The 25,878-nt window shown below is 45.1% G+C and overlaps 2 protein-coding genes across 4 annotated transcripts in view; both read left to right on the forward strand.

The window, feature by feature from the left end:
• The window catches only part of LOC130405685 (centrosome-associated protein CEP250-like), a 32,132-nt gene extending 10,997 nt beyond the window's left edge, over positions 1–21,135 (forward strand). Inside the window, exons 9-21 of the mRNA XM_056610856.1 lie at positions 8,409–8,556; positions 9,039–9,146; positions 9,229–9,377; positions 9,480–9,629; positions 11,184–11,262; positions 14,392–14,469; positions 14,636–14,782; positions 14,886–14,995; positions 15,576–15,717; positions 16,370–16,575; positions 18,418–18,545; positions 20,068–20,312; positions 21,118–21,135. Coding sequence (XP_056466831.1) covers positions 8,409–8,556; positions 9,039–9,146; positions 9,229–9,377; positions 9,480–9,629; positions 11,184–11,262; positions 14,392–14,469; positions 14,636–14,782; positions 14,886–14,995; positions 15,576–15,717; positions 16,370–16,575; positions 18,418–18,545; positions 20,068–20,312; positions 21,118–21,135 — 1,708 coding nt within the window. The remainder of the gene's footprint in view (positions 1–8,408; positions 8,557–9,038; positions 9,147–9,228; positions 9,378–9,479; positions 9,630–11,183; positions 11,263–14,391; positions 14,470–14,635; positions 14,783–14,885; positions 14,996–15,575; positions 15,718–16,369; positions 16,576–18,417; positions 18,546–20,067; positions 20,313–21,117) is intronic.
• Positions 21,136–23,168: 2,033 nt separating this feature from the next.
• LOC130405517 (uncharacterized) overlaps positions 23,169–25,878 on the forward strand; it is a 46,074-nt gene continuing 43,364 nt past the window's right edge. For all 3 annotated transcript variants that reach the window (XM_056610638.1, XM_056610640.1, XM_056610639.1), the window contains exons 1-2: positions 23,169–23,347; positions 23,431–23,505. In XM_056610638.1, the coding sequence (XP_056466613.1) occupies positions 23,195–23,347; positions 23,431–23,505 (228 nt within the window). In that variant the 5' untranslated portion in view covers positions 23,169–23,194. The remainder of the gene's footprint in view (positions 23,348–23,430; positions 23,506–25,878) is intronic.

Genomic DNA, 25,878 nt, shown 5'->3' on the forward strand with positions numbered 1-25,878 from the left:
ATCATGCCCATCCCTACAGAAGGGTGACTGGTCTAGTTTGTAGTCCAGAATGGTGACTGGTCTAGTTTGTATTCGAGAAGGGTGACTGGTCTACTTTGTAGCCCAGAAGTACGACTGGTCCAGTTTGTAGTCCAGAACGGTGACTGAAAGGTTGATTTAGAGAAACCGTTGTTCTAGTTTGTATGACTGATGTATTAATATCTTAATAGGTGGTATAACGTTCCTAGGGATGTATTCTGTTCAATAACGAACACCTCTGCCTTTTAACAGTCCAACATCCATGTGCTACAAATCCAACATATAAAAACAATGGTCAAACACAAATATTCACCAGTAGTGTATCCTTAATAACGCAGAACCAACATGCTCAAAGAATATAAAAAATCAGAGAATATACTAGTTTCAGCCGATTTGGTCGATAACACACCAATGAGGTCATAGATGGTGGCCCATGATATTGACTCATTGCTGCTGACTGGTATAAGCAGAATAAACCAGTGATGGGCCATCATGTACCGGGCAGCGGTGAGACTCCTCTGCTCTACAAACCCTGTCTTAAGTATCTCCGCAGTAGGACATCAGGGTCCAAGTCTTCTGTGTCTATGAGCTGAAGGAGGACTCAGCTGTCCTTTTCTGTCCTCTAGTGGACATCTGTGAAATCACACACAGAGGTAGATAGATGGGTTTCTAGAGCAGGGCTCCAGACTAACATTTTTCAGTAGGAGCACTGTGGCCCCCAACTGAATCCAGAAATATTGTGATTCCCATCTATCCCAACGGTTTCCACGTGCGCGTGCATGCGTTCGACGAGCACAGAACAGTTTCACTTATTCGCCCGCTTGTCGTTGTGCTGCTTGACAGGACTCTGCGCCTCCTTTCTGCCCGCTCGCCTCTCCATTGAGAATGCAATAGTAGGCGCGACAAACGCCTCCCATGTGAAGCAGAGTCCTGCACGGGGTCGGGTACCCACACAATTTTGATGAAACGGGTGAAGAATAATGTACTGTGTCGGACACGGGTGCGGGTCGGGTCGGACCCCTGAACAGCACGGGTCAGTCGCGGGTTATGCGATTGTGAGCGAGACTTCTCCGGTGCTGGTATGTTACTCAGTAGCGGAGGAGTCCGATTTTTTTAATATTTTATACTTTTTAAGATATTCTACTTTTTAAAATACTATTTTTTACAATGGAAGTCAATAGAGCTCGTAAGTCTGCCCCTTCCTGAAGCAGAGCGGACCCCCATAGGACCTATGAGATCGTAAAATATAAATGGGTTTCAATGGAGAGAAAGTAATTATTTTCTGGTCCCAGTCTTTATATAACCTGGATTACGCATACGTTGTTTGTTGATTTAAATTATAATTTTTCATGTCAAGAGTTTAACCGTTTAATGTGAAATTGTTCAGTTAAAGGCTGTAGAGAAAACACAATGAGAACAGGGTGTCCGCGGAGGTCTTAAAAGTCTTAAAAAGTCTTAAATTCATTTTTCTAAATTTAAGGCCTTAAAAAGTCTTAAATTCGTCAAAAATGTCATATGCTGGTCTTAAATTTATAACTCGGAGGTCTTAAATTTGTCGGGGCAGGGTTATTTTATTTATTTATTTTCTCGCGGGACTTTTCGGGAAGGAGATGTACGAGGGGCTACTTTCTTGCTAGCTGCATATATAAACGGATGTCTGCGCGCTTGCTAGCTAGTCTGCAACAATGGGTAAATGCAAGTTCAACGTCAGTTGGCTGGAAGACGTCCGTTTCCGAGGTTGGCTAGCGTCCGTTGCCAACCCAGAACAGGCCAGATGCATTCCGTGCAAAAGTAGCCTACATTCAAGCTCGGCACCATGGGGATTAAGGCTGTCGTCAGCCATATGCAGAGCCAAAAACATAAAACCTCTGCCAGGAGCCACACACAGACCCCAGCCATTTCTACGTTTTGCATCTCTGCTGCGGCGGTGGCGCCGCAGACGGTCCGCGCTGCTAGCACTGACCTGAGGGTAGCATTTGGTGCGACACCAACACTGAAAGCGGAGGTGTTGTGGATTCTAAACACAGTGGTCAAGCACCAGTCCTACAACTCAAATGAGGGGATAGGAGATCTCTTCGGTTTGATGTTCCCTGACTCTCAAATCGCGAGCACCTTTACTGCTGGAAGGGACAAAACGGCGTATATAACTCGCTTCGGACCAGCGCCTTTCATCCGAAACGAGCGAATCTGCAGCGTCAACAAGGCCAACAAGCACGCCACCCTAGCCATATTATGGGCAACCGTGTTCCCTTTGGCTGTGATTTGAACTTTGAATTCCTCGTAGGAGTTCATAATAATACATTGCTCGCCTTGGATGAAATACACCGCTCTTGCGCGATTTATTTTGCATAAGGGTGAGTCAAATGACGCGAGAAACGCCCCTTTTATGTGAACGCGCATTGAACCTAAAGCGGAAAACCTGGTTCAACTAATTGAATCTAAAGTGAGCGTCGTGGTACCATTTAACTGTGATTGAGAGTTGCGGCTCTGTCGAGCCAGGTTTTCCCAAGAAAGCCTGGGTATGTTCAACGAGGTTCGTGGTATACCCCCCAGGTCTTACTGAAGGCAATTTAATACCATAAATACGTGCTGGTGCACCCAAATTAAAAATGTAGGCGCACCAGTGCACCCAAGGAAAAAGTTAGTCTGGAGCCCTGGACTATCACTTTATGTTCAATGAACAGACAGAAAGTAAACTTGAATGAGTCTCATTGAGTGACACACATGCTATGCTTGGGTTGTAATACAGCGGGATCCCCCCCACCATTGCGTGTTTAAGGTCTTAAATTTCATTCAAGGTGGTATTAAAAAGGTCTTAAAAAGTCTTAAATTTGACTTGCTGAAACCTGCAGATACCCTGGAGAAAGGCTCCATGTTTCGTATGTGACGTCATGCTCCCTGCGACTGGCGTGGACAAGACCGAAAATCTCCCCATCGGCATAACTGAAAATCTACACATGCCCCGATTTATAATGGTTTTCACCTCTTTCAATTCTGTTATCCTCCCATTAGAAAAAAGCGGTGAAGTGGAGCAGAGAGATCGCCATGTCTGTACAAGAGTCGTGGTGCCGTTGAGGGTGTCAGATTGACTCGGCTGCCAGATCCACTCGGGGTCCTAGATGCGCAATAATGACGGACTTCCTGTAAACGCTGTCTTTTAAATGCGCATGCGCGTTTTTATTCATTCCCATGTTATTCCCAAGTATTAACGATCTCCTTTTGTTTTCTAATCTATGAATAATAATCTAATGTACAGTATTTTCCGCATTATAATGCGCACTGGAATAAGGCGCACCTTCAATGAATGGCCTATTTTAGAACTTTTTTCATATATAGGGCGCACCGGATTATAAGGCGCATAGAATAGAAGATACTGCAGTCAAACGTTTGACTGGGGTTGCGTTATGCATCGACTAGACCGTGCTGTGCTAAAGGGAATGTCAACAAAACAGTCAGATAAAGTCAAACTTTATTAAGCGTTCTGACAACTCCGTTCACTCCCATGGTAACGATGTTCAAACGTTGATGTGCATATTAACAATATCTCCCAGCCTTGTTCAGTTGTAAACATGTGAAAGAAACACAGTCTGATACCGCTAATTCAAACGTTAGTGCATAACTCAACATTGTTCAGTTACGTATAACACGTAAAGCTCACTTTTTCAGTTCATTCCCCATCCACGAATCCCACAAATTCTTCTTCTTCAGTGTCCGAATTGAACAATTGGGACAGTACGGCATCCAACATGCCCGGCTGCCTCTCGTCATTATCCGAGTCAGTGTCACTGCTGTTGCCTTGCAGTTCAGTGATTATTCCTGCCTTCGTGAAAGCTCGGACCACAGTTGAGACTGATATATCAGCCCAGGCATCCACGATCCATTGTCAAATAGTGGCGTAAGTCGCCCGGCGCTGTCTTCCAGACTTGGTGAACGTGTGTTGTGTTCGCCTTATAAGGCCCCGTCCCCACAAAGCCGATTTTTTGGTGAAACCGCATAAGTCTTGTGCGTTTCAGCCGACCGTCCAGACGGAGCCGGCGAATCCGGTGCCCGAAACCGCACATTTCTGAAAACAACCTCGGAGGTGGTTTCAAATCTATCCGGACCTATGCGGTAGCGTGTTAGGATTCTTGTGGATGCCTGAAACGCAAACGATTATGGCATTAGCCCACCACCAGCTGGGGGACGTCAGAGTTGCGTTGAATTTTCTTTCTTTTTTTTTTTTGAGAAAATTAAAGGCTTTTAAGTGCGCCTTATAGTGCGGAAAATACGGTACAAATTATTGATGAATATACTTGGGTTATATATAAAAGAAGAATCGGCTTACTCCATTCACTGAACGGGGCGATCCACTTTATTTCCAGCGCTCCCAACACAGAGTCAAAACAGCGACCCACACGCAGACACTTCCGTTCTCCTCCTTCAGAATAAGAGTCCCTAACAGGAACTGGGTTACATATGCATTCATCAGTGCTTTTAGACGTGTTTCCATTGGCTTTGTTGTGCGTAAGAACGGGCTGCGTTCAATGAAATCAAAACTAAAACGGTTTGAGCCTTCTTTTTATGTCCATGATTGAGCCCCTTTTATAAACAACCCTTCCGGGTTTGTCCGTTGGCTTGTGTCGATACGTCAAGTGTCGATACATCATCTGTAAGCGCAGGACCCCAAGTTGATCTGGCAGCCGAGTCCATCTGACACCCACACCGTATATCATTTGCGTCGAGAGCAGCGAGGGGCTGTAGTTCACAAAGCCGCCTCACACAAAACCTAACATTATCAAATGTCCTCACAAATTTTATTTTGTTTTCTAAATTTTGAATTTAAATCCACAAACAACATTTGTGTAATCCAGGGCATATAAAGACTGGGACCAGAAAATAATTACTTTCTCTCTATTGAAACCTATTCATATTTTACGATCTCAAAGGTCCCATGGGGGTCTACCGGAAGGGGTGGACTTACGAGTTCTATGATTCTCTGACACACATGGTGTGTTCCTGAATCCTCGGACGCCAGCCTTCCATGTCGATAGTCGGGAAATCACCCAGCTTTCTTACGGCATTTCTCGGAGGCACGCCTCCTTTTTGACTTCATCTCTCGGAATGCTGAGAGTAGACCGAAAGCAGTGATGACCCTCTCAACAAAATGGCTGCGACCGTGAAGAGATGTATTTCCTTTGTATTTGTACCACGTTGCTCATTTTAATATCGATTTTAATTGCTCTTACACACTTGATTACATTGCTACTTTATTCCGGTCACCAATGTATACATTTTACGGTCTTGCTGTATGTGCAATACAATGTAAAGTTGTGTTATGTTTGCTTGCTCATTGTTAGGGGTGCAACGGATCACAAAACTCACGGTTCGGATCGTGTCACGGTTTTTTGAGTCACGGGTCGGATCATTTTCGGATCAACAACAACAATAAAGATTACAAGACAAATGTGAATTTAAATAAAATCTTCAAATGTGTAAAAACAAAATAAAGTGAAAAATTAGGTAATAATCCTGCTTCCTTTAAGCATGGTCAATATTTAAAAAAATTGCAATCTGAGGATTATCCTTCTTCTTTTAACATGGATAGTAAATAATCCCTAACCCTGGATTTACAATTCAGGATGTCTGCATTGCCTGGGGAGAGTTTAGAGTCTACACTCTCCCAAGGCAACGCAGACATCCTCATCTTCTTTTTTTTGTCATCAAGTATGGTACCGAAATACAGTTTCTGTCGTGTTTTATTTGGCATTTTGTAAATCCATTGATTTCGGTTGGAAGACTCATTGCTCATTGCAAGGGGGATTGGTTGTAGTCTTTTCGCTCGGTTCTAGCCCTACTGTTGATACGGAGAACCGAGCGAAAAGACTACAACCAAACATAAACATGTCCGGTTCCGGTTTCTGTTTCGGTTTCAATGGGATTTACGGAACGCCAAATAAAACACAACAGAAACTGTATTTTGCTACGATACTTGATGATGTTGTTAATACCGGAATTGTCCTCTAAACATGCGCTGATCACGTGAACGCACAACTTCTTTTTTTCAACCCTCAAGTCCCGAACCGTGAGGGTTGATCCGTACGGATCACGGGTACCCCGTGAACCGTTGCACCACTACTCATTGTTCAAATGCACGCAGCAGGTTGTCAAATCTTTCCCCTTCTCACAGACATTTACACGCTCGATAATCTCTAGGACCCTCCGCTTTCACACATTAGCCACTAACAGTGGCCATTCCCCATCCTTATCACACTCGTTGGCCTGCTACAGATTCCGGATTTTCTGACTCGCCCCTTCCACATTTAACGTGTCAAAAAAAAAATGGGCAAATTGACTGGTCATTGCACATGCGCGACCAGATGTAAAATTCAGTCGCACACTCTCAAATGTTGTTATTTATATATGCAGCTCATCAATGCCTTATTTATTTTTACTTCTGAGAGTTTTAAACCCTTGAGAAGAATCAACTGACTGATCAGGGTTCCCCTCAGCTGTCTGAGGGCCGGCCTCGTACAACAATGAGCTTTCACCAAAGAACAAACTCCATTTTCTTGGATCATCCAATTGGTTTGAAATGATGGCAAATGGTACATGTTTCTGCCTGCCACGGTGCATCGTTCTAGACTAACAAGTTAGAAGGGGCTCATCTAATCACTAAATAAAGTGATTGGATAGAGCCAGTGCCACTACACGAATGGCTAATCTCACTCACTCATCATCAACCGCTAACCCGGGGTCGGGTCGCGGGGGCAGAAGCTCAAACAAGGGGCCCCAGACTTCCCTTTCCCGGGCCACATTGACCAGCTCTGACGGGGGGATCCTGAGGCGTTCCCAGGCCAGTGTTGAGATATAATCTCTCAACCTAGTCCTGGGTCTTCCCAGAGGCCGCTGGACGTGTCTGGAACACCTCCGTAGGGAGGTGCCGAGTGGTCATCCTTTACCAGATTAACCACCTCAACTGAGGTGGTTAAAGGGGTCATCTAATGGCGTGTTTTCTGCTGCGGGTGTGGGTCGGTTTAGTATGCAAAGGTGCGGCACTGTTTGCGTTTCCACCGCCAAAAGTGGGCGGGGTCCAGATTGAGCTTTGATGAGCAGTACTCATCTCGCTCAGTACTCCTCCGTTGGGGTACTGAGATGTCTGAAAAGGTGCCAACAAGTTCGCCCTACACACGGCGTCCGTTGATTGGTCGACAGAATCGGCACTTCCTTGTGACAGGGGGATAATAAGAAACAAACACAGTACCCGCCAGGTATTTCTGGACAACGGCAAAAGCTTTGTTTATTGAAGAAAATGTCCCGCAAAAGTTTGACAAACTTGTTGGAAGTCCTAAATTGTTGCTCTTTGTTTATTGTGTTGCGTTTTTCTTATTCATCGGATTTATTAGCAGTCTACACTGTGTCGGGCTGCTATGAAGCCAGGATGCTTACGTAGCTGCCGCGGCTATCGCCATCCGGCTTAAACCCTGCCCTCCCGCGGTGGAAATGCGAGCCGTAACTGAAATGGGCCAAACCGCACTTTCACTACTGGGCTGAGGCATGCTGGGCCGAAGCACACCCGCCGGTGGAAACGCGGCATTTGAAACAATAAGGACATTTATTAAAGCAAAACATAACAGAAAATTTAACAGAAAGGACAAACTGCCTACCCCACTAAAAAACATAGAATAACTTTTAGGTAAAGCGATGCTATGGTATCACTCATTTATCCCCTGTTCTACCACTGGAATGGCCCGCTGGTACACACAGGGACCTGGGGACAGAAGGGCAGCCCTTCATTGACTAGCTTCAGGTTTTGTTACTGCGGTTGGGTCAAACTGCCGCCAGATAAGTGCAGGTGAGACCCATGGAACCTCACCTCAGTAAGAAGGCTGCTTACACAAGCCCTAACGAGCACTTAAGAGACAACACTAACCAGCACCAACCAGCACTTACCGTGGTTTTGGCTCAACACAACCACGGTTCAATTAAAACCCATCAAATGTTTACCTGGAAAACATTCTCTTAAGGCCTAAAAAAAAAAAAAAGTTTGGTTCCTGTTGGTTGTCAGTTGAGGTCATGGGTAGGTAGGGAATTTTTTTTATTTTTTTATTTTATTTTTTCCAGCGGCAGCGAATGATAGGTAGGTTGTTTTCATTTAAAAACGAGAAAATTCGCTCATCCTTGTACAGAATGAAGAGGTGCTGTACCAAAACGTAATTATAGAGGTGCTGTATCAAAACGTAATTACATTAAAAAAAAAAAAAAAAAAAAAAATTCCGACCGTCCCTGTCATAAATTGACAGGGTCGGTCGGAAACCGGAACCAAACAAAATTTTTTTTTAGGCCTAATGATTATAGTTTTTCTTCCTCTCTCTCGCTCTTACTCTCTGTCTGTTTGTCTTTCTGTCACTCAGGGTGACAGAGCTCTCTCTCTTAGTGCAGTCTTTGGAGAGAGAGAGGGAGCGATGGTTGGGGGAGAAGATAATGGAGGATAAGGAGAGGAGAGTGGAGGAGGAGAAGGAGAGGAGCTACCAGTCTCTGAGCCAGGCTATCCTAACCCTGGTGAGCTTCACTCCAGACCGTATATGAACCCATAATCAGCTTTCAGCAAATTAAAGGATGTTAGGTTGGGTGTTGGTCCAGTTGCACTGACCTTTTTATTTATACTTCCTATTTCCTGTACCGTGATTGGAATGTGTACTCACTGTTTACCTTCCATTGGTCTGAGAGCATCAGACCAATCTAATCTGCTTGGACGTGCTTCATCCACCAGCACGGATGTAGAAATAGTTAAAGGTTTGAACGAGGAGCAGTGTCCTCAACTTATCATTCTGCTACTGTCTTCATACTTTTTTAAATATCAAAATAGATCACTACTATTATGGATTAAAATGTGTCAAACCATCCAACGAGGTTGTAGATCGTGTGTGTGTGTGTGTGTGTGTGTGTGTGTGTGTGTGTGTGTGTGTGTGTGTGTGTGTGTGTGTGTGTGTGTGTGTGTGTGTGTGTGTGTGTGTGTGTGTGTGTGTGTGTGTGTGTGTTAGTCCAGAGTCCTGGGCTCCTCCCCCGCCAAGGTAGATAATCTCTCCTCTCTGCTGGCGGTGTTGTCCCAGGCAGACAGCGCCCTCCAGATGAGACACCAGAAACTACAGGTCAGAGCACTATTAATATGATATTACTATAATACAACATGCTTCAAAAACAAACAGTCACATGCTGACTGTGTGTTTGCAGGAGGCGGAGGTATTCAGGAGGAGGTTGGAGGAGCAGAAGGAGTCTCTACAGGACAGACTCTACCAGCTGGAGGCCGACCACTCAGAGACAAACACACTCCTGCAAACCACACACCTGCAGTTGGTAGACACCCAGCAGAAACTGGCCAGGTCTGTACCGCACGCGCACATGCGCACAAGCACACCACAGACACACACCAGACACACACCAATAAAAGGTAGCTCTCATAAATGTGTGTGTGTGTATGTCAGGGAGAGGGAGACAGTGATGGGTCTACAGGCGGAGGTGGAGCTGGTTGGAAAGAGGGAGGAGGAGGAGAAAAGAGATAGCAAGAGGATGAGGAGAGAGATGGAGCGGGAGGAGGAGGAGAGGAGACACGTGAAGAGAGACGGACAGAAAAGGTATCTTGATCGCCATTCAAATATATACCATAATACGGAATATTTACAAACATAAGAGTATACATATGTCTAAATATGGTATGGAATAGCATAATATCTTGTAATATGATTTTGACATGTAATATATATTTAAATAATATAAACTGTTTAACGTTATTTTGCTCTGGAACATAAAATCTAACTTGACAATGTGCTGTTGGGTGTAATTAAGTGTGTTTACGGTTTCAGGGGGTAGATAATTGTGTTTAATGTGTTCGGGGTGTTTTTAATGTGTTAGGCTGTAGTTAAGTGTGTTTCATTTGTTATGGGTGTAGTTAAATGTGTGTACCGACGAAGACACCGTTCCATCTGCTCCAGGACCAACAGACTGACAGCCTCTATCCACAGGCTGTCAGACTGCTGAACGAACAACCTGTGCCCCGCACCCCCCAACCCACCCCCAACCCCTCGGTCACATAACTCCCACTATAATTCCCACTCAATAACTGTGAACTGGACTGCATTGCTGCACTGTAAACTATTTTCCATCTATTACAGGACTGCAGCCCCCCCCATCCTTACCACTCATCCGATACACTCACACATCACATTAACTAGGGCTGGGTATTGCCAGGTACCTCACAATTAAATTAGATTCTTTAGGTCTTCATTCGATTCGATTTCGATTCGAAATTGATCCAATTGCTTCGATATCGATTCAATAATTAATGTAGATGACAAAAATACCTAAATATTATTTAGAATTAACCATTTCATAATATTTTAACCATTTCATTGTGCTTTAACTAGCAAAAAGGGAATACTCCATTGTATAGTATTGTTCCTGAGCTAAACTTGCAGCATAAAAGTAATAATCATAACATGGACAAATGTAAAAGGGAATGTAAATTTAGGCATACTCGCTTCTAGATTACAATGACTGAGTATGCTTCTTTTATTTTATTTTATTTTATTTTTTTATGGAAATAATCGATTTCAAAAAAATTCTGAATCGAAATTGAAACGAGAACAAATAAATTGCAGTGCATTGATGAATCTGTATTTTTACCCATCCCCAACAATAACTATTGACTGGACTTGCATTGCTGCATTCTCATTCTCTTTCCTCTCACACATTGTAGCTATAACTGGACTGTTGACATTTCAACTGCACTAGCACTATTGCACTTTTGGGTTATTGTTAATATTATTTATTATTAATATATGTATATACTATAGCATATGGGAGATCTATCTTTATATTGGGTAATGTAATGCTCTAAACATAATTTCGTTGTTAACTCTGTTGAACAAGGACAATAAATAAATCGAATCTAATCTACTGTGTTAGGGCTGTGGTGAATTGTGTTTGCTGTTTTCAGGGGGGGGGGGTTAATTTGTTAGGCTGTTAAGTGTGTTTAATGTGTACTGGTGTAGTCAAGTGTGTTAGAGGTGTAGTTAAGTGTGTTTAACATTTCCAGGGGGAAGTTAACAGTGTTTTCAATGTGTTGTGAGTGTAGTCAAGTGTGTTTAATGTGTTGTGGGTGTAGTTAACTGTGTACTGACTCTGTTTAGGGTTGAGGAGGGCCTGATGGAGATCGCCCAGCTGAAGGAGAGAGAGCTGAGAGGTCACATGGAGATCTACAGCCTGAAGGTACCAACACTTGACTGGGCCTGAGTACTCCTTCAGTCCGGAGCAGCCCAGTCAGGGTGGACACTGAATAATATTACAGAATCGTTTCATCCAAAATAGATTTAGAAAAGAAGAGTGTTATTTGAAGTGGGCCAAGGTGTTTCCTCTCAAGAGGCCCTCGCCCGTACCAATCCTCAAGCTCTTCTACCAGGAGGCCTGTTTCCATTAAGCCTCCTTCACCAAAGACTAAGGAGTCATAAGGCCTTTAAGCAAAGGACAAGTCATGTGGCACATCCCTACAACTAATAGATTCTTCACTATCATATCCATGTTTACCTTCATTAAACACAATTCCATGAAACCAAACTAACAAGCATGTACACAAGGGTTATGTATTCTATACGTATCCCTTTATCTAATCTGTTAGTGTAAGACGCTCCTACACAGACTAGAAGGAGACCAGACGGAGAGTAATAGTTTATGCAGTGTTTCCCCTACCATTGTTCAGGCCTGGCGGGCCGCCAGGCCAACGAGCGCCCCCGCCAGGCCAACAACAGGCCAAAAAAAAAAAAATGAAAAAAATGAGGTGTCGCGCGTGCGCAGATTATGCCCCATCATAACGGACAATCTGACAGCATTAAGTTATATCATCATTAGCATGGCACTGTCACACTAAATTTGTACCGGCTGCCAAATTTGTACCGGGCGCGTCATCAATACGTAATCCATTCCAAACCTGCCCGGCAACAGATGATCAGATGATTAGAACCTTTCGAATGACGTGAAAGGTTCACCAACATTCGCAAACCTTCTATCTAGCGATCCGTTATCTGTATTGTGCTATTTCGTCCTTGACCTGCTTTAAACCTGATTAAACAATGAAATACCATACAAATATAAAGTAAAAACAAGTGTTATCTAGCGATCCGTTTTCTGTATTATGTTATTTCGTCTTCGGCAACATGAGCGCAAATGTTTTTTGAAACCCGCTTTAAACACTCAGTTTACTAGCTAAATTAGATTAAAAAATGAAATACAATACAAATATAAAGTAAAAACAAGTGTTATCTAGCGATCCGTTAACTGTACTATGTTATTTCGTCTTTGGCAACATGAGCGCGAATGTTTTTTGAAACCTGCCCGGCAACGGACGACGCGATCATCTGTTGCAGGCAGGTTTGGAATGGATTACATATGGATGACGCGCCCGGTACAAATTTGGCAGCCGGTACAAATTTAGTGTGACAGCACCACCAAAAATTGTATTGTAAATAAAATTAGTTTATTGTTAATAACGTGTTTATTGAATCATTATCAACTTGTGATGGCTAAGCAAGTGTTTTACATGGAAATAACCAACAAATACTCTAGCATCCCGTGAAAATGTATAACAAATAAATCACACTATCAGCTCTTACCACCGGGCCTAAAAAAAATTCTAGGGGAAACACTGGTTTATGTATGTGTGTTGCTACGTAGTTCTTCAGGGAAAGTATTTGAATCCAAAGGAATAGCTTTAAAGAGACTTTATTTGTATAAAGTATTTTCGGTATGGTAAACTGATACTCTGAAGCAATGAGAGATTGAAGATGTGCCTTAGCACGTGCGAGCGTTCTCCCAGCTGAAAAATAGACCTTTAACCCATGTCCAATCGCTACCAAGAGAATTCTGACCCGCCTCCACCAGCTGGAGGCTTCTTATGGACTCAGCGAGGACCGGAAGACTTGGAGAGGAACCGGTGTGACGTAATCCTCGGTTTTCCTCGCCTGGTCTGTGGTGCTGCCCTCTGTGGCTAAAGTATCTATTGCAGCCTTCAGTAATGTCCTGCTTTCCCTTGTGGCTATGTGTAGTATTTACGGCTTATATGTTTGGTCCTACCCCCTATTGGTTAAGTGAGGGAAATACAGCTTGTGTTCCTAAAATACGTAACAGTGTCCAATGGATCTTAACACAACATCACTGTGGGGGCTTTGAATAAAAACATCAGCAAAATTATTGATTTGCACAAACTAGTAGTGGTAATCTAGTGTGCTTACTAGGGCTGTAACGATACGCGTATCGAAACCGAAATTGCGACACTCAAAGCCACGAAGCTGTCTCGCGGTGTGAGAAGGCAGAAGCGCAATATGCCCTTTCTAACTCCGGTCAAATTGTCAGATTGAAATTTGCTAATAATTTGTCTAAATAATAGTCTGCTGACAGCGCCCCCTCCTGACGATGACGTAAGTATGCGACGAGATGCCCTCTCTGTGATGACAGCTCTCCGTGGCTACGGAGGATTGAATTTCTCCACAGCCGTCGAAGTCCTCATATGCGATATGAACGACATTTATCCAGAGTGGGCCAAGCGCGAAAAAAATTGCCTGTGTGATCCTGTCTCTATTCTTTTGTGTGATTTGACTGGCAGTTTGTCTGCTTATAGGTCGGAATGAGCGGCCACCGATTATTGACAGGATGGGTACTTTATTCTACCGGACTCGTTCGCTTCTTCACTAGACACACGCGCTACCGCTCGCTCTCCTCGCTTGTCCACTCACTCGCTGACGTCATTCACACACGCATACGCACACTGCCATTCTCGCGCACACACATGGTGCTCGTAACACTATGCCCCGTTATTGCTACTTCATGTTGGACGTTCATGTTTTTCCCCATCTATTGAAAGTTAGGCTATTAAACATGTTGCATTCTATACGGCCTGATTATGTCATTATTTAAGCTACATAGCCTAATAAGAAGCGCTAATAAGGATATTTGACTAAACCAACCAAACAGTTTATATAACAGGTTTTTGCCTACCAGCAAAAAGTATCCTCCAACTGCAATCTTTGGTTATTTCTTTATTAATTTAGCTATACTTTAATAGTATTATTTCTGTTCTCCCTGTTCAAATCTGTTCAGTATTCCAAATGATTTGTTATTAAATGTTACATTAAGTTAATTGGTATATAAGTGTTGTTTGAATAAAATGCTTTTAAATTTAAAAAAATCGTGGGATGTATCGAACCGTGGGTCAAAAATCGTGATACAAACCGAATCGTGAGTTTGTGTATCGTTACAGCCCTAGTGGTTACATACTTTAGTTGACGTTCTCTCTCTCTCTCGCTCTCGCTCTCTCTCTCTCTTTCCCCCACCCCCTTCTGCCCCTAGGGGGCGGTAGAGAGAGAGAAGCTGGACAGACAGAGAGCAAATGAGGAGGCTGTGGAGGCTGGAGAAGCTTTACAGAAGGTGCCCCCCACGTGCACTGTACATGTTCCTCACTAGATATTCTACAGACCAGAGACAGTCTGCTGGTCCCTAGATGTTCTACACAGCAGAGACAGTCTGCTTGTCAGTCACTAGATGTTCTTCAGACCACAGTCGGTGTACTGTTCACTTACTAGATGTTCTCCAGACCAGAGACAGTATGGTGTTGCTGGTGTGTGATCAGAACCTAATGAAGAGACAGCTGGCTGAAACCAGGGACTCTCTGAACAAGATGGCCGCTCTCAACCAATCCCTGGTCGAGGACAAGATGGAGCTCAACACCCACATACTACAGGTACGACTACTGCCTGCCTGCCTGCCTGCCTGCCTGCCTGTCTGTCTGGTGGACACTGGGCGCTGCCCAGTACAACCAGTCTGAGTCAGTGTGTGTGTTCAAGGTGGAGGCAGAGTTGGCTGATGGACAGTGCAAGCTCCATGCTCTGAGGTCAGAGGTCACATCATTACAGAGGGATTTGAGAGTGCTGAGCCAGGACTACAACCAGCTAAAGTAAGCTATCTTTATAACTGAATCAGGACTACAACCAGATACAGTAAGCTATCTTTATAACTGACCAAGGACTACAACCAGCTAAAGTAAGCTAGCTTTATAACTGAGCCAGGAGTACAACCAGCTAAAGTAATCTAGTTTAACTCCTGAGCCAGGACTACAAACAGCTAAAGTAAGCTATCTTTATTACTGACCCAGGAATGCAACCAGCTAAAGTAAGCTAGCTTTTCCCTGAGCCAGGACTACAACCAGCTAAAGTACGATGACGATGGACGGTCTTAACTGTATGCATGTTAACCGCTACCTGCTCCTAATGATCGTCTGGTAATATTCAATGCAGTAATATCTTTCATCTAATTGTCCTTCATCAGATCCTAATTAATCTGATTAATCTGATTGTGATCTGATTATAATCTGATTGTGATCTGATTCGTCTGATTGTGATCTGATTCGTCTGATTGTGATCTGATTCATCTAATTGTGATCCGATCATCGGATTGTGATCCAATTCATCGGATTGCGATCCGATTCATGTGATTGTGATGTGATGTGATTCATATGATTGTGATGTGATGCTCAGGACCCATATTCAGACAGAAGAGGAGGTCCTTCTCCACCTGAGGGAGCGAGAACAAGCAATGGAGAGAGCAGGGGAGGAGAGAGAGCGAAAGCTGGTTGGTCTGATAGAGGAGAGAGAGCGAGAGGGAGAAGAACTGAAAGAGGTGAACTAAAGCTGTCACCACTAAAGCTGTCACCATGGTAACCCAGTATAACCACAACCCAATCACGCTGGTTACAGAGTATTACAACAAGGCAACCATGGATTACTTTCATTTATGCACAACAATCATTATGCAAGCACCTTTACTGCACTCACCGCTGTATTAAAGTACGATTACAGTATAAACCTGGGAAGAGAAAATTATCACCGAGCGCATATCAAGTGAAGCAGCACGTGACTGTGTTCCTGCTCGCTCTGATATTGTTTCTGCTCTCTCTGATATTTTTTCTGCTCTCTCTGTTATTGTTATTTCCTCCTCTGATATTGTTTCTGCTCTCTCTGATATTGTTTTGGCTCTCTGATATTGTTTCTGCTCTCTCTGATATTGTTTCTTCTCCTCTGATATTGTTTCTGCTGTCTTTGATATTGTTTCTGCTCTCTCTGATATTGGTTCTGCTCTCTTTGATATGGTTTCTGCTCCTCTGATATTGTTTCTCCTCCTCTGATATTGTTTCACCTTGCTCTGATATTGTTTTCTGCTGTCTCTCGCTATAGATAATGAGTACTTTAGGAAGTGTATGATGTTTAATGGCTACTTATTATCTTTAAAATTCATTGTGTGTGTGTGTGTGTATCTGTGTGTCTTTGTGTAGCTGTGTACCCAGCATGCCTTGGTGCGGTCTGAGCTCCAGGAGGCGTGTAGTGAGTTGTCACGGGTTACGGAGGAGAAGAGGAGAGCAGATAGAGGGAGGGAGGAGCAGCAGAGAAGGAGGGAGGAGCTGGAGAGGGAGAGACGAGACAAGCTGTCCTCTCTGGAGAGAGAGAGAGAGCTGCAAGTGGACGATCAAGAGCAGCTCAGGTATAAACACCCTCACCCTGGCTATGACCGTCTGTCATTTGAATTGAATTGAATTAAAGACGTCTGTAATCTGTCTTTACAACATGTCAATATCGAAAGCAGTAACACCAACATAACAATGTCTGCCTAATCAAATATGATAAAGAGAAAATGTGTAAACGGTCAAATATGCAATTCTATAAAAAGTTACTTCGATGTGCCATGTATATACTTGTATAAAAATTAAAGGTCCCATGGCATGCTACTTTATGGCTGCTTCATGGCTGCTTCAATATAGATATTAGTGGGCCCCTAACACAGTATTTGAAGACGTTCCCGAAATTCAGCCGTGGTGCAGAATTACAGCCACTACAAGCCAGTCGCACATTGAGCTTTCCCCAAACGCGCCGTTTCGGTGTCTGTAGCTTTAATGCAAATGAGGAGGAGAGGCGGGTCACGGAGGAGGGTGGGGGTGTGGGCCCTGAGCAGCTTGCAGCCACTGTATGCGCTCTGTTTACAGTGGATGTATCGCGATGGCGAGGCGCACACAGCCTTTGGCCGTGTTCTGTAAATATTCAGGAACACTCCGGCGGCTGTCCTGGAGCTCTTTATCTAAATAATATCATATTGTACATAGATATCTATATTATATAATATATATTATCACGTCCAAAAGCTGTGTGCGCCTCCAGACGATATTATGAATCGATTTTGTCGGGTTCTCCGACGTCGCTGGTTCTCCCACGGCATCAATCTGAAGTAGACTGAACCATGACATGGAGGAGAAAGGGATTGTTGCCTGCGATTGTTGACCGCGAATGTCTCCCGCCGGAGCCTCGCTGCTGAGGGACCACCGCTTCAGCAGCGGGCAGCGCTTAAGCACCACCGGGCAGCGGGAAGCGGGGCTCAAGCGGGAGACAATCGCGGCCAACAATCCCTTTCTCCTCCATGTCGTGGTTCATGTACTTCAGGGAGACAAAGCCAAAGTTCCTTTCCCCCAATTCCTTCTCAACCACGGCTGAGATAACCCCCACTATGATTCTCGTTGTGGAAATACTAGAGACGAGAGTCCGACGTGTTATGTGCCATAACACCAACAGCAGAACGAATATCCAATTAGCAAAGAAGTGTACAACACTTGCGTTACAGTCCTGGAGCTCTATATCTAAATAATATCATATCATGCATATTATCACGGCCAAAAGCTGTGTGTGCCTCCCGACGGGAGGTTCTCCGACGTCTCTGGCTCTTCCACTTCCACATCAATCTGAAGTAAACTGAACCGCCCACTGCCGGCTGCCGGGCGGAGGTGCTTCGTGGTGGTGGTGGTTCGCGGCAGCGGGCAGCAGGGCTCCGGCGGGAGACGATCGCGGGCAACAATCCCTTTCTCCTCCATGTCGCAGTTCATGTACTTCAGGGAGTCAAAGCCAAAGTTCCTTTCCCCAAATTCCTTCTCAACCATGGCTGAGATAACCCCAACTACAGTCTCGTTGTGGAAATACCAGAGACGTCAAAGAACCGACGTGTTATGCGCCATAACACCAACAGCAGAACGGTTATCCAAATAACAAAGAAGTATACAACACTTGCGTTACAGTGTGTGTAATCACACACACACACACACACACACATAGGAAACCTGCACAAATTAGATTTTCATGCCATGGGACCTTCAAGTAGTTTTGTGCAGTTTTTTGCAATTGTGGTTCAAGCAGGTTTGAATAGCCTACAATAGTAGACATTACAGTATAATATACACTCTCGCTCTCGCTCTCTCTCTCTCACTCTCTCTCACTCGCTCTCTCCCCCCCCCTCTCTCTCCCCCGTCTCTCTCTTTCTCTCTCTCTCCCTCTCATTGTGCAGGTGTACTTTGGTGTCTCTCCACCAGCAGCTGAGGGACCATCAGCAGCAGGTGTCTGTGTTGGAGATGGACAGACAGCAGCTCCTCACTCAGACACTCACCCTGCAGCAGACTAAAGACACCCTGCAAGGTTTGTCTGCTGCCTGTCTGTCTTCTGCCCTGTCTGTCTGATGACCTGTCTGGCTGTTGACCTGTCTGTCTGCTGAATTGTCCGTCTGCTGCCCTGTCTGTCTGATGACCTATCTGTCTGTTGACCTGTCTTTCTGTTGACCTGTCTGTCTGTCTGTTGACCTGTCTGTCTGCTGAATTGTTTGTCTGCTGCCCTGTCTGTCTGCTGCACTGTCTGTCTGTTGACCCGTATGTCTGTTGACCCATCTGTCTGATGGTCTGTCTGTCTGTTGTCTGTACATCAGAGTTGTCAATATTCTCTAAACCAGCCCTGATGTCAACGAGTTTCTGTAGTTCCTAAGCCTCAGTGGAAGCCTGGCGCCACGTGTTGGAGATGCTAGAAAACGAGAATATTTCTGCATCCGGCACGTCATGCACTAGGGCGTGGCTAGGCTCCCATGAAGCCGAAGCAAATCTCCTTGATGTTGCCCTGCGCCATTGCCCTGCGCCATCAGCCTAAACTCTGGCCTAAATGTGAACCAGGGGTCTCATTAACGAAACTTCCTAACTCTGAAACCCTATCCTATCTTTTTTAGGGGTTTTGATATTACAGAAGGAGATTTCCTAACTTAACTTAGGAAGAAATCCTATCATATCTTAAAGGGACACTGTGTAAAAATTACTCCCATCTAGTGGTACAATTGTATATTGCATTCAAACTAATAGTGCTCCCTTGTTCAAAAACTACGGTGGGCAGTATGTGCCAAGAAGTGGTGTCATGACATCCAATACTAACTCATCGAGTCATTCGAGTGATGATGAGGTTCGTTATTTCAAACAAATTTCAAACTGCATTGAATCATTAGTGGAAGTATTTCAGTCATCATTCACGCTGGCTCAGAGTGAAAACGCATTTCCTGTACCACGTAGTGCTTTTTGTCCCTCTCGGCAGTTCATAGACCGGAAGAACATGGAAGCCTCCATGAAGCTTACCCTTCCTATGTAACTACATATTCATTATTCTTCGCTCAGGAGGATAAGTGAGATTTTTGGCAAAGATAATTTTACACCAATGAGGACTTATTTATGAATGAATACGTTGATTTGAGGTAATAAATGACTGAAAATATTACACAGTGTCCCTTTAGGATAGGAATTTAGGATAGGAATTTAGCCATTACAAAACTATCCTAAGTTAGGAATTTCTTAAGTTAGGATCACTAAGTTAGGTGGCCATACACCCTGTCCTAAATTCAAAATAACTGTTAATAACAGAAGAAAATGGTACCAGCACTGCTAGTAGGTCTGTATGACAATGAAGACGAGGAACATTGCAACAGAAATGTGATGGCTAAAAGGCTACCGAGACCGCATAATGATTTGTTACATTTGTATTTTAATTTCATTTTATCCCCTGCGAAGACATTTAATTATGAATTTGGTGGAAGAAATACTTTACTACTTCATTACTACCTCTTCTTGTTCTCTGTACCAATTCCCGCCATGATTTTTTCTGTAATGAGGCCCCAGGTTTGTTTCTGCAGGAGAGATGGTGTTCTTGAAGGAGGAGGTGGAGTGGGGGAGGAGCCAGGAGGAGGAGCAGAGAGAGAGAAGGCAGGAGGAAGGAAGAAGCAGGAGGCGGCAGGTGGAGACACTCGTGGAGGAGGTGGAGGAGCTGTCCAAGATGAGGAAAGAAGGAGAGGCGGGGAGGGATAGGGAGAGAGAGGTGTGGCAGAGAGAGAGGGAGTGTCTGAGCAAAGAGCTGGGGAGGAGGGAAGCGGAGCAGTTGGTGAGCTCTAGTAGGTTGGAGGAGGTTTCCACCCTGTTGAGCGAGACAGAGAGGGAGGTGGAGAGGCTACAGCATACTCAACGGCACCATGACAAACAGGTGGAGGAGGAGAGAGGGACGGTCAGCCTGTGGAGAGAGAGAGCACAGGAGGAGGAGAGACAGAGGCAGAGACTGACGGTGTTGCTCGCCCAGGCGGAGGAGAGGATGAAGAAAGGTGAGAAGGAGGTGAAGAGACAAGTGGAGGTGATGAGGAGCAGCAGAGGGGAAGAGAGAGAGAGACTCAACCTCAGCCTCCAACAGCTAAGCGAAGAAAACAAACGGCTCAACCTAACAGAGAGAGAGAGGGAGAAAGAGAGACTGGAGGAGGAGAGAGAGAGACTGGAGGAGGAGAAAGAGAGGGTGAGACTGACGGAGGAGAGAGAGAGGAAGAGAGCTGAGGAGATGACACGAGCGAGAGAGAGGGAGAGACTGGTGGAGAGAGAGAGGCAGAGAGAGATGGAGGCTTTGTGTGACCAAATCGAGAGATTGGAGAAATTGGGAGCAGAGAATGAGGTGCAGCAGTCCAGAATGATATCTGAGGAAAAGAGGAGGGAGGGATGGAGAGAAAGAGCTGAGGAGGCAGAGAAGGAGAGAGAGGAGGCGAAACTGAGGCTTTTGCAAAGAGAGCTGAGTCATGAGGAAGAGTTGAAAGCGGAAAGGAGAGTGTGTGAGGAGGCGAAGGAGAGGCTGAGGAGGGCTGAATCCCAGATGAGGACCAGAGGAGAAGAGATGGAGAGGATGAACCAACGGGTGCTTGGTCTGCAAGGAGAGCAAGTGCGTGTAGAGGGAGAGCTCCTGAGGAGGAGAGAGGAGGAGAGGGAGAGAGAGATAGACCTCCTGAGGAGCAGAGAGAGGGAGAGAGAGATAGACCTCCTGAGGAGGAGAGAGGAGGAGAAGGAGAGAGAGATAGACCTCCTGAGGAGCAGAGTGGAGGACAGGGAGAGAGAGATAGACCTCCTGAAGAGGAGAGAGGAGGAAAGGGAGAGAGAGATAGACCTCCTGAGGAGGAGAGGGGAGGAGAAGGAGAGAGAGATAGACCTGAGGAGAAGAGAGGAGGACAGGGAGAGAGAGATAGACCTCCTGAGCAGCAGAGAGGAGGACAGGAAGAGAGAGATAGACCTGAGGAGAAGAGAGGAGGACAGGGAGAGAGAGATAGACCTCCTGAGCAGCAGAGAGGAGGACAGGAAGAGAGAGATAGACCTCCTGAGCAGCAGAGAGGAGGAGAGGGAGAGAGAGATGGACCTCCTGAAGAGGAGCGAGGAGGAGAGAGAGATAGACCTGAAGAGGAGAGAGGGGGAGAGGGAGAGAGAGATAGACCTCCTGAGGAGCAGAGAGGAAGAGAGAGGGAGGGAAATAGACCTCCTGAGGAACAGAGAGGAGGAGAGGGAGAAAGAGATTAACCTCCTGAGGAGCAGAGAGGAGGAGAAGAAGAGTGAGACAGACCTCCTGAGGAGGAGAGAGGAGGAGAGAGGGAGGGAGTACGAGCTGAATAAGGTGAGGATGAGTGTGGTGGAGGAAGAGAGGGATGAGATGAAGAAACAGTTGGAGGAGAAAGACCGCAATCTTGAGCACCAGAGGAGTATATTGAGGGTGAAAGAGAAGGAGGTGAATACCCTGCAGGAGCAAGCCCAGCTCCTGCAGGAGGAGGTGGGGGAGGAGAGGAGAGAGAGGGAGGAGCAACAGAGAAAGCGAGAAGAGAGAGACGCAGAGCTGAGGAGCAGGCTGGCGGAGCTGGAGGACAAGCAGTCCCGGGAGAGGGAGAGAGAGGAGAGAGAGAGAATCAAGGAGGAGATGAGGCAAGCTGAGGAGGAGAACAGGAGGCTGCAGGAGAAAGTGAGGAAGCTGAAAGGGGAGCGGGAGGGCCTGGGGAGGAGGCTGGAGGAGGTCGAGAGTAAGCAGCGACTGCTGCAGGAAGAGCAGGAGGAGGAGCTGAAGAGGACCAGGGAAGAGCTGAGAGGAGTAAGACACAACATGGGAGACACAAACCCACATGCGCCTCCATTGCACATGCCTTGTGGAGCTGGGGTTCTTACTGTGTGTGTGTTTGTGTTTATGTGTTAAGGTGTCAGGTCTGGAAGTGTGGAAGGTGGAGGAGGAGAGGATGAGGAGGGGGATAAAGACTTCCCTGGAGGAGGTGGACTCCCTCAAGCACCTTCTATCAGTAGGATATTAGATCTTTATCTGATGTCATATATTTCTGATGATATTTGATCATAAATGTACAATATAATGTGTATATGTATATATGTAATCTGATTAAGTATTGTAATCCATTTAACAATCCATAGTTATATGGATTGTAACCCATATCATGAGGATTTGTTTCATATTTAATGTAAAAGTGATGTAAACTGTATGGCTATTGGCAACAGATCCATATCAATAGTTCTGTACATATATATGTAGATATATTTATATAGATATACTGTACATGCAGTATATGTATATTAGGGCTGTTACCATATTAACTGTTGGGTATAATCTAGAAACCATAGCGTTCAACAATACTTGAATGTCTTCTGAATAAGCTTGGTCTATCAGTATGTACTTAGTGTATTATATCAGCAGAGGTCTCATGATGCTCTGCTCCCCAGGAGAGAACAGAGGAGGCACAGCACCTTCACAGCGCCCTGCTGGAGGGGAAGCAGGAGGTGGAGCGGGTCAAGGAGGAGACCCTCCAGGCTGCCAGGGAGGAGGTCCTCCGCCAGAGGGAGGAGATGGATAAAGAAAGAGAGGAGGAGAGAGGAGAGCTACAGGGGTTGAGGGCCAGAACAAATGCTCTGATACAGAGAAGAGGGGAGGAACTGGAGAGGGAGATGGTGGAGAGGGAGTGGAGGAGGAGGATGGAGGTTCTGGAGAAGCAGAAGAAGGGTCTGAGTGAAGAGGTGAGCATGCCAGAGGAGAAGCGAGAGAGGGACCTAAAAAACGTTAAGCAACAGAAGGAGGGAGAGAAGCCAATGGCGGACAGGAGGAGCAGGATGAGTGGAGGAACGGAGGTGGGTAATGTTTGTTCTTCTCACCCCTATAGCACCTGGGTTTGTTATGATGTTTGTAACACACCTCCTCTCTACCTGCCCAGGAGGACAGATGTGGAGGTCTTTCCTCTCTTTTCCAGGAGACGGAGGAGATACTCTTGAAGGACAAAGAGGAGGAGGTGAGACTTGACTTCCTAGATCTCTCGACAAAACACAAAAAATAACAAATGAATGCTCAATTAGGCCCCGTTTACACGAGGACGCTTGCGGGTAAAAACGACAAAATATTTTATCGGAAGTGCCTTTCGTTTAGACCAGGGGTCAGCAACCTTTTCAACATGCAGTGCCAGTTTAACATTTTCTCGTTAATGAGTGTGCCTTATGCTACAATATCTTAAAAATTAAGCTGAATTATGATACAGCGACCAAAATCTTTTCCAGAAGACCTGGAATGGTACTATTTCCATATAGTCCACAATCATGCATCAACATCTTAAATGTTTTTTTGGTTGTTATATTTGCAACATGGGCTTACAAATTATAATTGCATATGTCCCATCTTAAAACTCAGTTTTCAGAAACTCATTCAAAAACATGCACTGTGAGAAATGCAACAATATTTTAAATATTTTCTTCGATATTACTCACAACATTGGTTTAAAAACTATTAATTGATCCCATTTCAGAACACTGCTTTCTGTTACTAATTTAAACATATTTGCACTGGGAGAAAATACCCAAAACTACGGAGCCCCTTAGGTGACATGGAGGAGAAAAAAAAAAATGAAGGGAAAAAAAAAAAACGTGTTCTGGGGACAAACACTAACTACAGTTTTGCGAGATCTTGAGTTTGTTTTGCGAGATCTCGAGTTTATTTTGCGAGATCTTGACTTTGATTTGCGAGATCTCAAGTTTATTTTTGCGAGATCTTGACTTTGATTTGCGAGATCTCGAGTTTATTTTGCGAGATCTCAAGTTTGTTTTGCGAGATCTTGAGTTTGTTTTGCGAGATCTTGAGTTTGTTTTGCGAGATCTTGACTTTGATTTGCGAGATATTGAGTTCGTTTTGCGAGATCTCTATGCCTACGAGGGGCGCTAGAGCCGGCTCGGAGAGGCACTGAAACAAGGCTGCAGTTTCATATATTACCAGCAGGTGGCGAACAACCACAAAATTAACAAGTTTATTTGGTTGCGCGCGAAATGCAGGCTAGGTTTTTGTGTTGGTGAAACAATAAGCAACAATGTCGTTTACGTTTGTTTGGTAAAAGTGATGGATAGACACATAGCACTTTATTTTGGGATGGGGCTCAAATACAATGACATTCAGTCGGCCTTAGACATGAGGCATGGTTACCGCATAAGCCTCAGACACCTTAAGAGGAGGATCGCCGGACTGGGGCTCAACCGCAGGACAGGCTACACGAATTTGGGTGTCTCGGTGGACTTCATCCAGGGCCAGCTACAACATTCGGGCCAGCTTCTTGGCTACCGCTGGATGCATGAGAAGTGTCACCAACACGGGCTACGGGTGAGGAAAGAGGACGTGCGGTTGATCCTGAAGGAACTGGACCCGAGAGGTGTCAGGCAAAGGCAGAAGGGACGTCTCCGGCGTCGCCAGTACTTTGCCAGAGGCCCAAATTTCATTTGGCATTTGGACAGCTACGATAAACTGAAACCATACGGTATATGTATCAATGGATGCATCGATGGCTTCTCCAGAAAGTTAATCTGGCTAACACCACCAGCAGCGATCCTAGATTGATTGGGGGATACTACCATGAGGCAGTAGATCGTATACAGGGCTGTCCCAGGGTTGTCCGAGGTGACCTGGGAACTGAAAACGGCCGTGTTAGTGCCTTTCAGCATGCCCTTGTTGTCCCCACCCAGCCGGACACTCTTGACAGTTACTTGGGGGGTGCAAGCACCTCCAATCAAAGGATTGAATCCTGGTGGGGGTTTCTTCGGCGACAGTGCGCGGAGTTCTGGATCGCATTGTTCGGAGAGCTCAAGGACAACGGGCATTACGGTGGGGGATTCTTGGACAAAAGTCTCATCCAGTTCTGCTGCATGGGACTTATTCAGGTGAGTCAGTCTGAGGTGAGATGTGTGCATGTAGCCCTGTGTGTGGTGTGGTGTGATGTGCATGCCTTGAGAGATCATCGTGTGGTCCATCGTCCCTTTGACATTTACCTTTGGGGCATGTATCTGAATTGTCATTGTTTGAAAAAAAATAGTATTTTCCTTAAACCATCATGTTATAGTTGTGATTGTACACGACAGAAGTGCCTTAATGCCGCATGCCGTATGTTAAAGTGCTTTAGCTATTGGAAGAGTTGGCTGAGAACTGTGGAAGTAGCCTAAGTAATTATGTCTTTCTTAGTTTACATTCTCTGAATTGTAACGCGGTACACAACCTAGCATTGGCTACGTTTGACTTACTCTCGTCAATATAAGTACTCTATGCCTAGTATTCTAAAGATTTACACATTGTCCCAAAGGTTCGCAGACAAGGCCCAAATGGCCACTTGACTGAGCACCTCTTCCCAGAATTG

The sequence above is a fragment of the Gadus chalcogrammus genome, chromosome 16, assembly GCF_026213295.1.
Source record: "Gadus chalcogrammus isolate NIFS_2021 chromosome 16, NIFS_Gcha_1.0, whole genome shotgun sequence".
NCBI lineage: Eukaryota > Metazoa > Chordata > Actinopteri > Gadiformes > Gadidae > Gadus > Gadus chalcogrammus.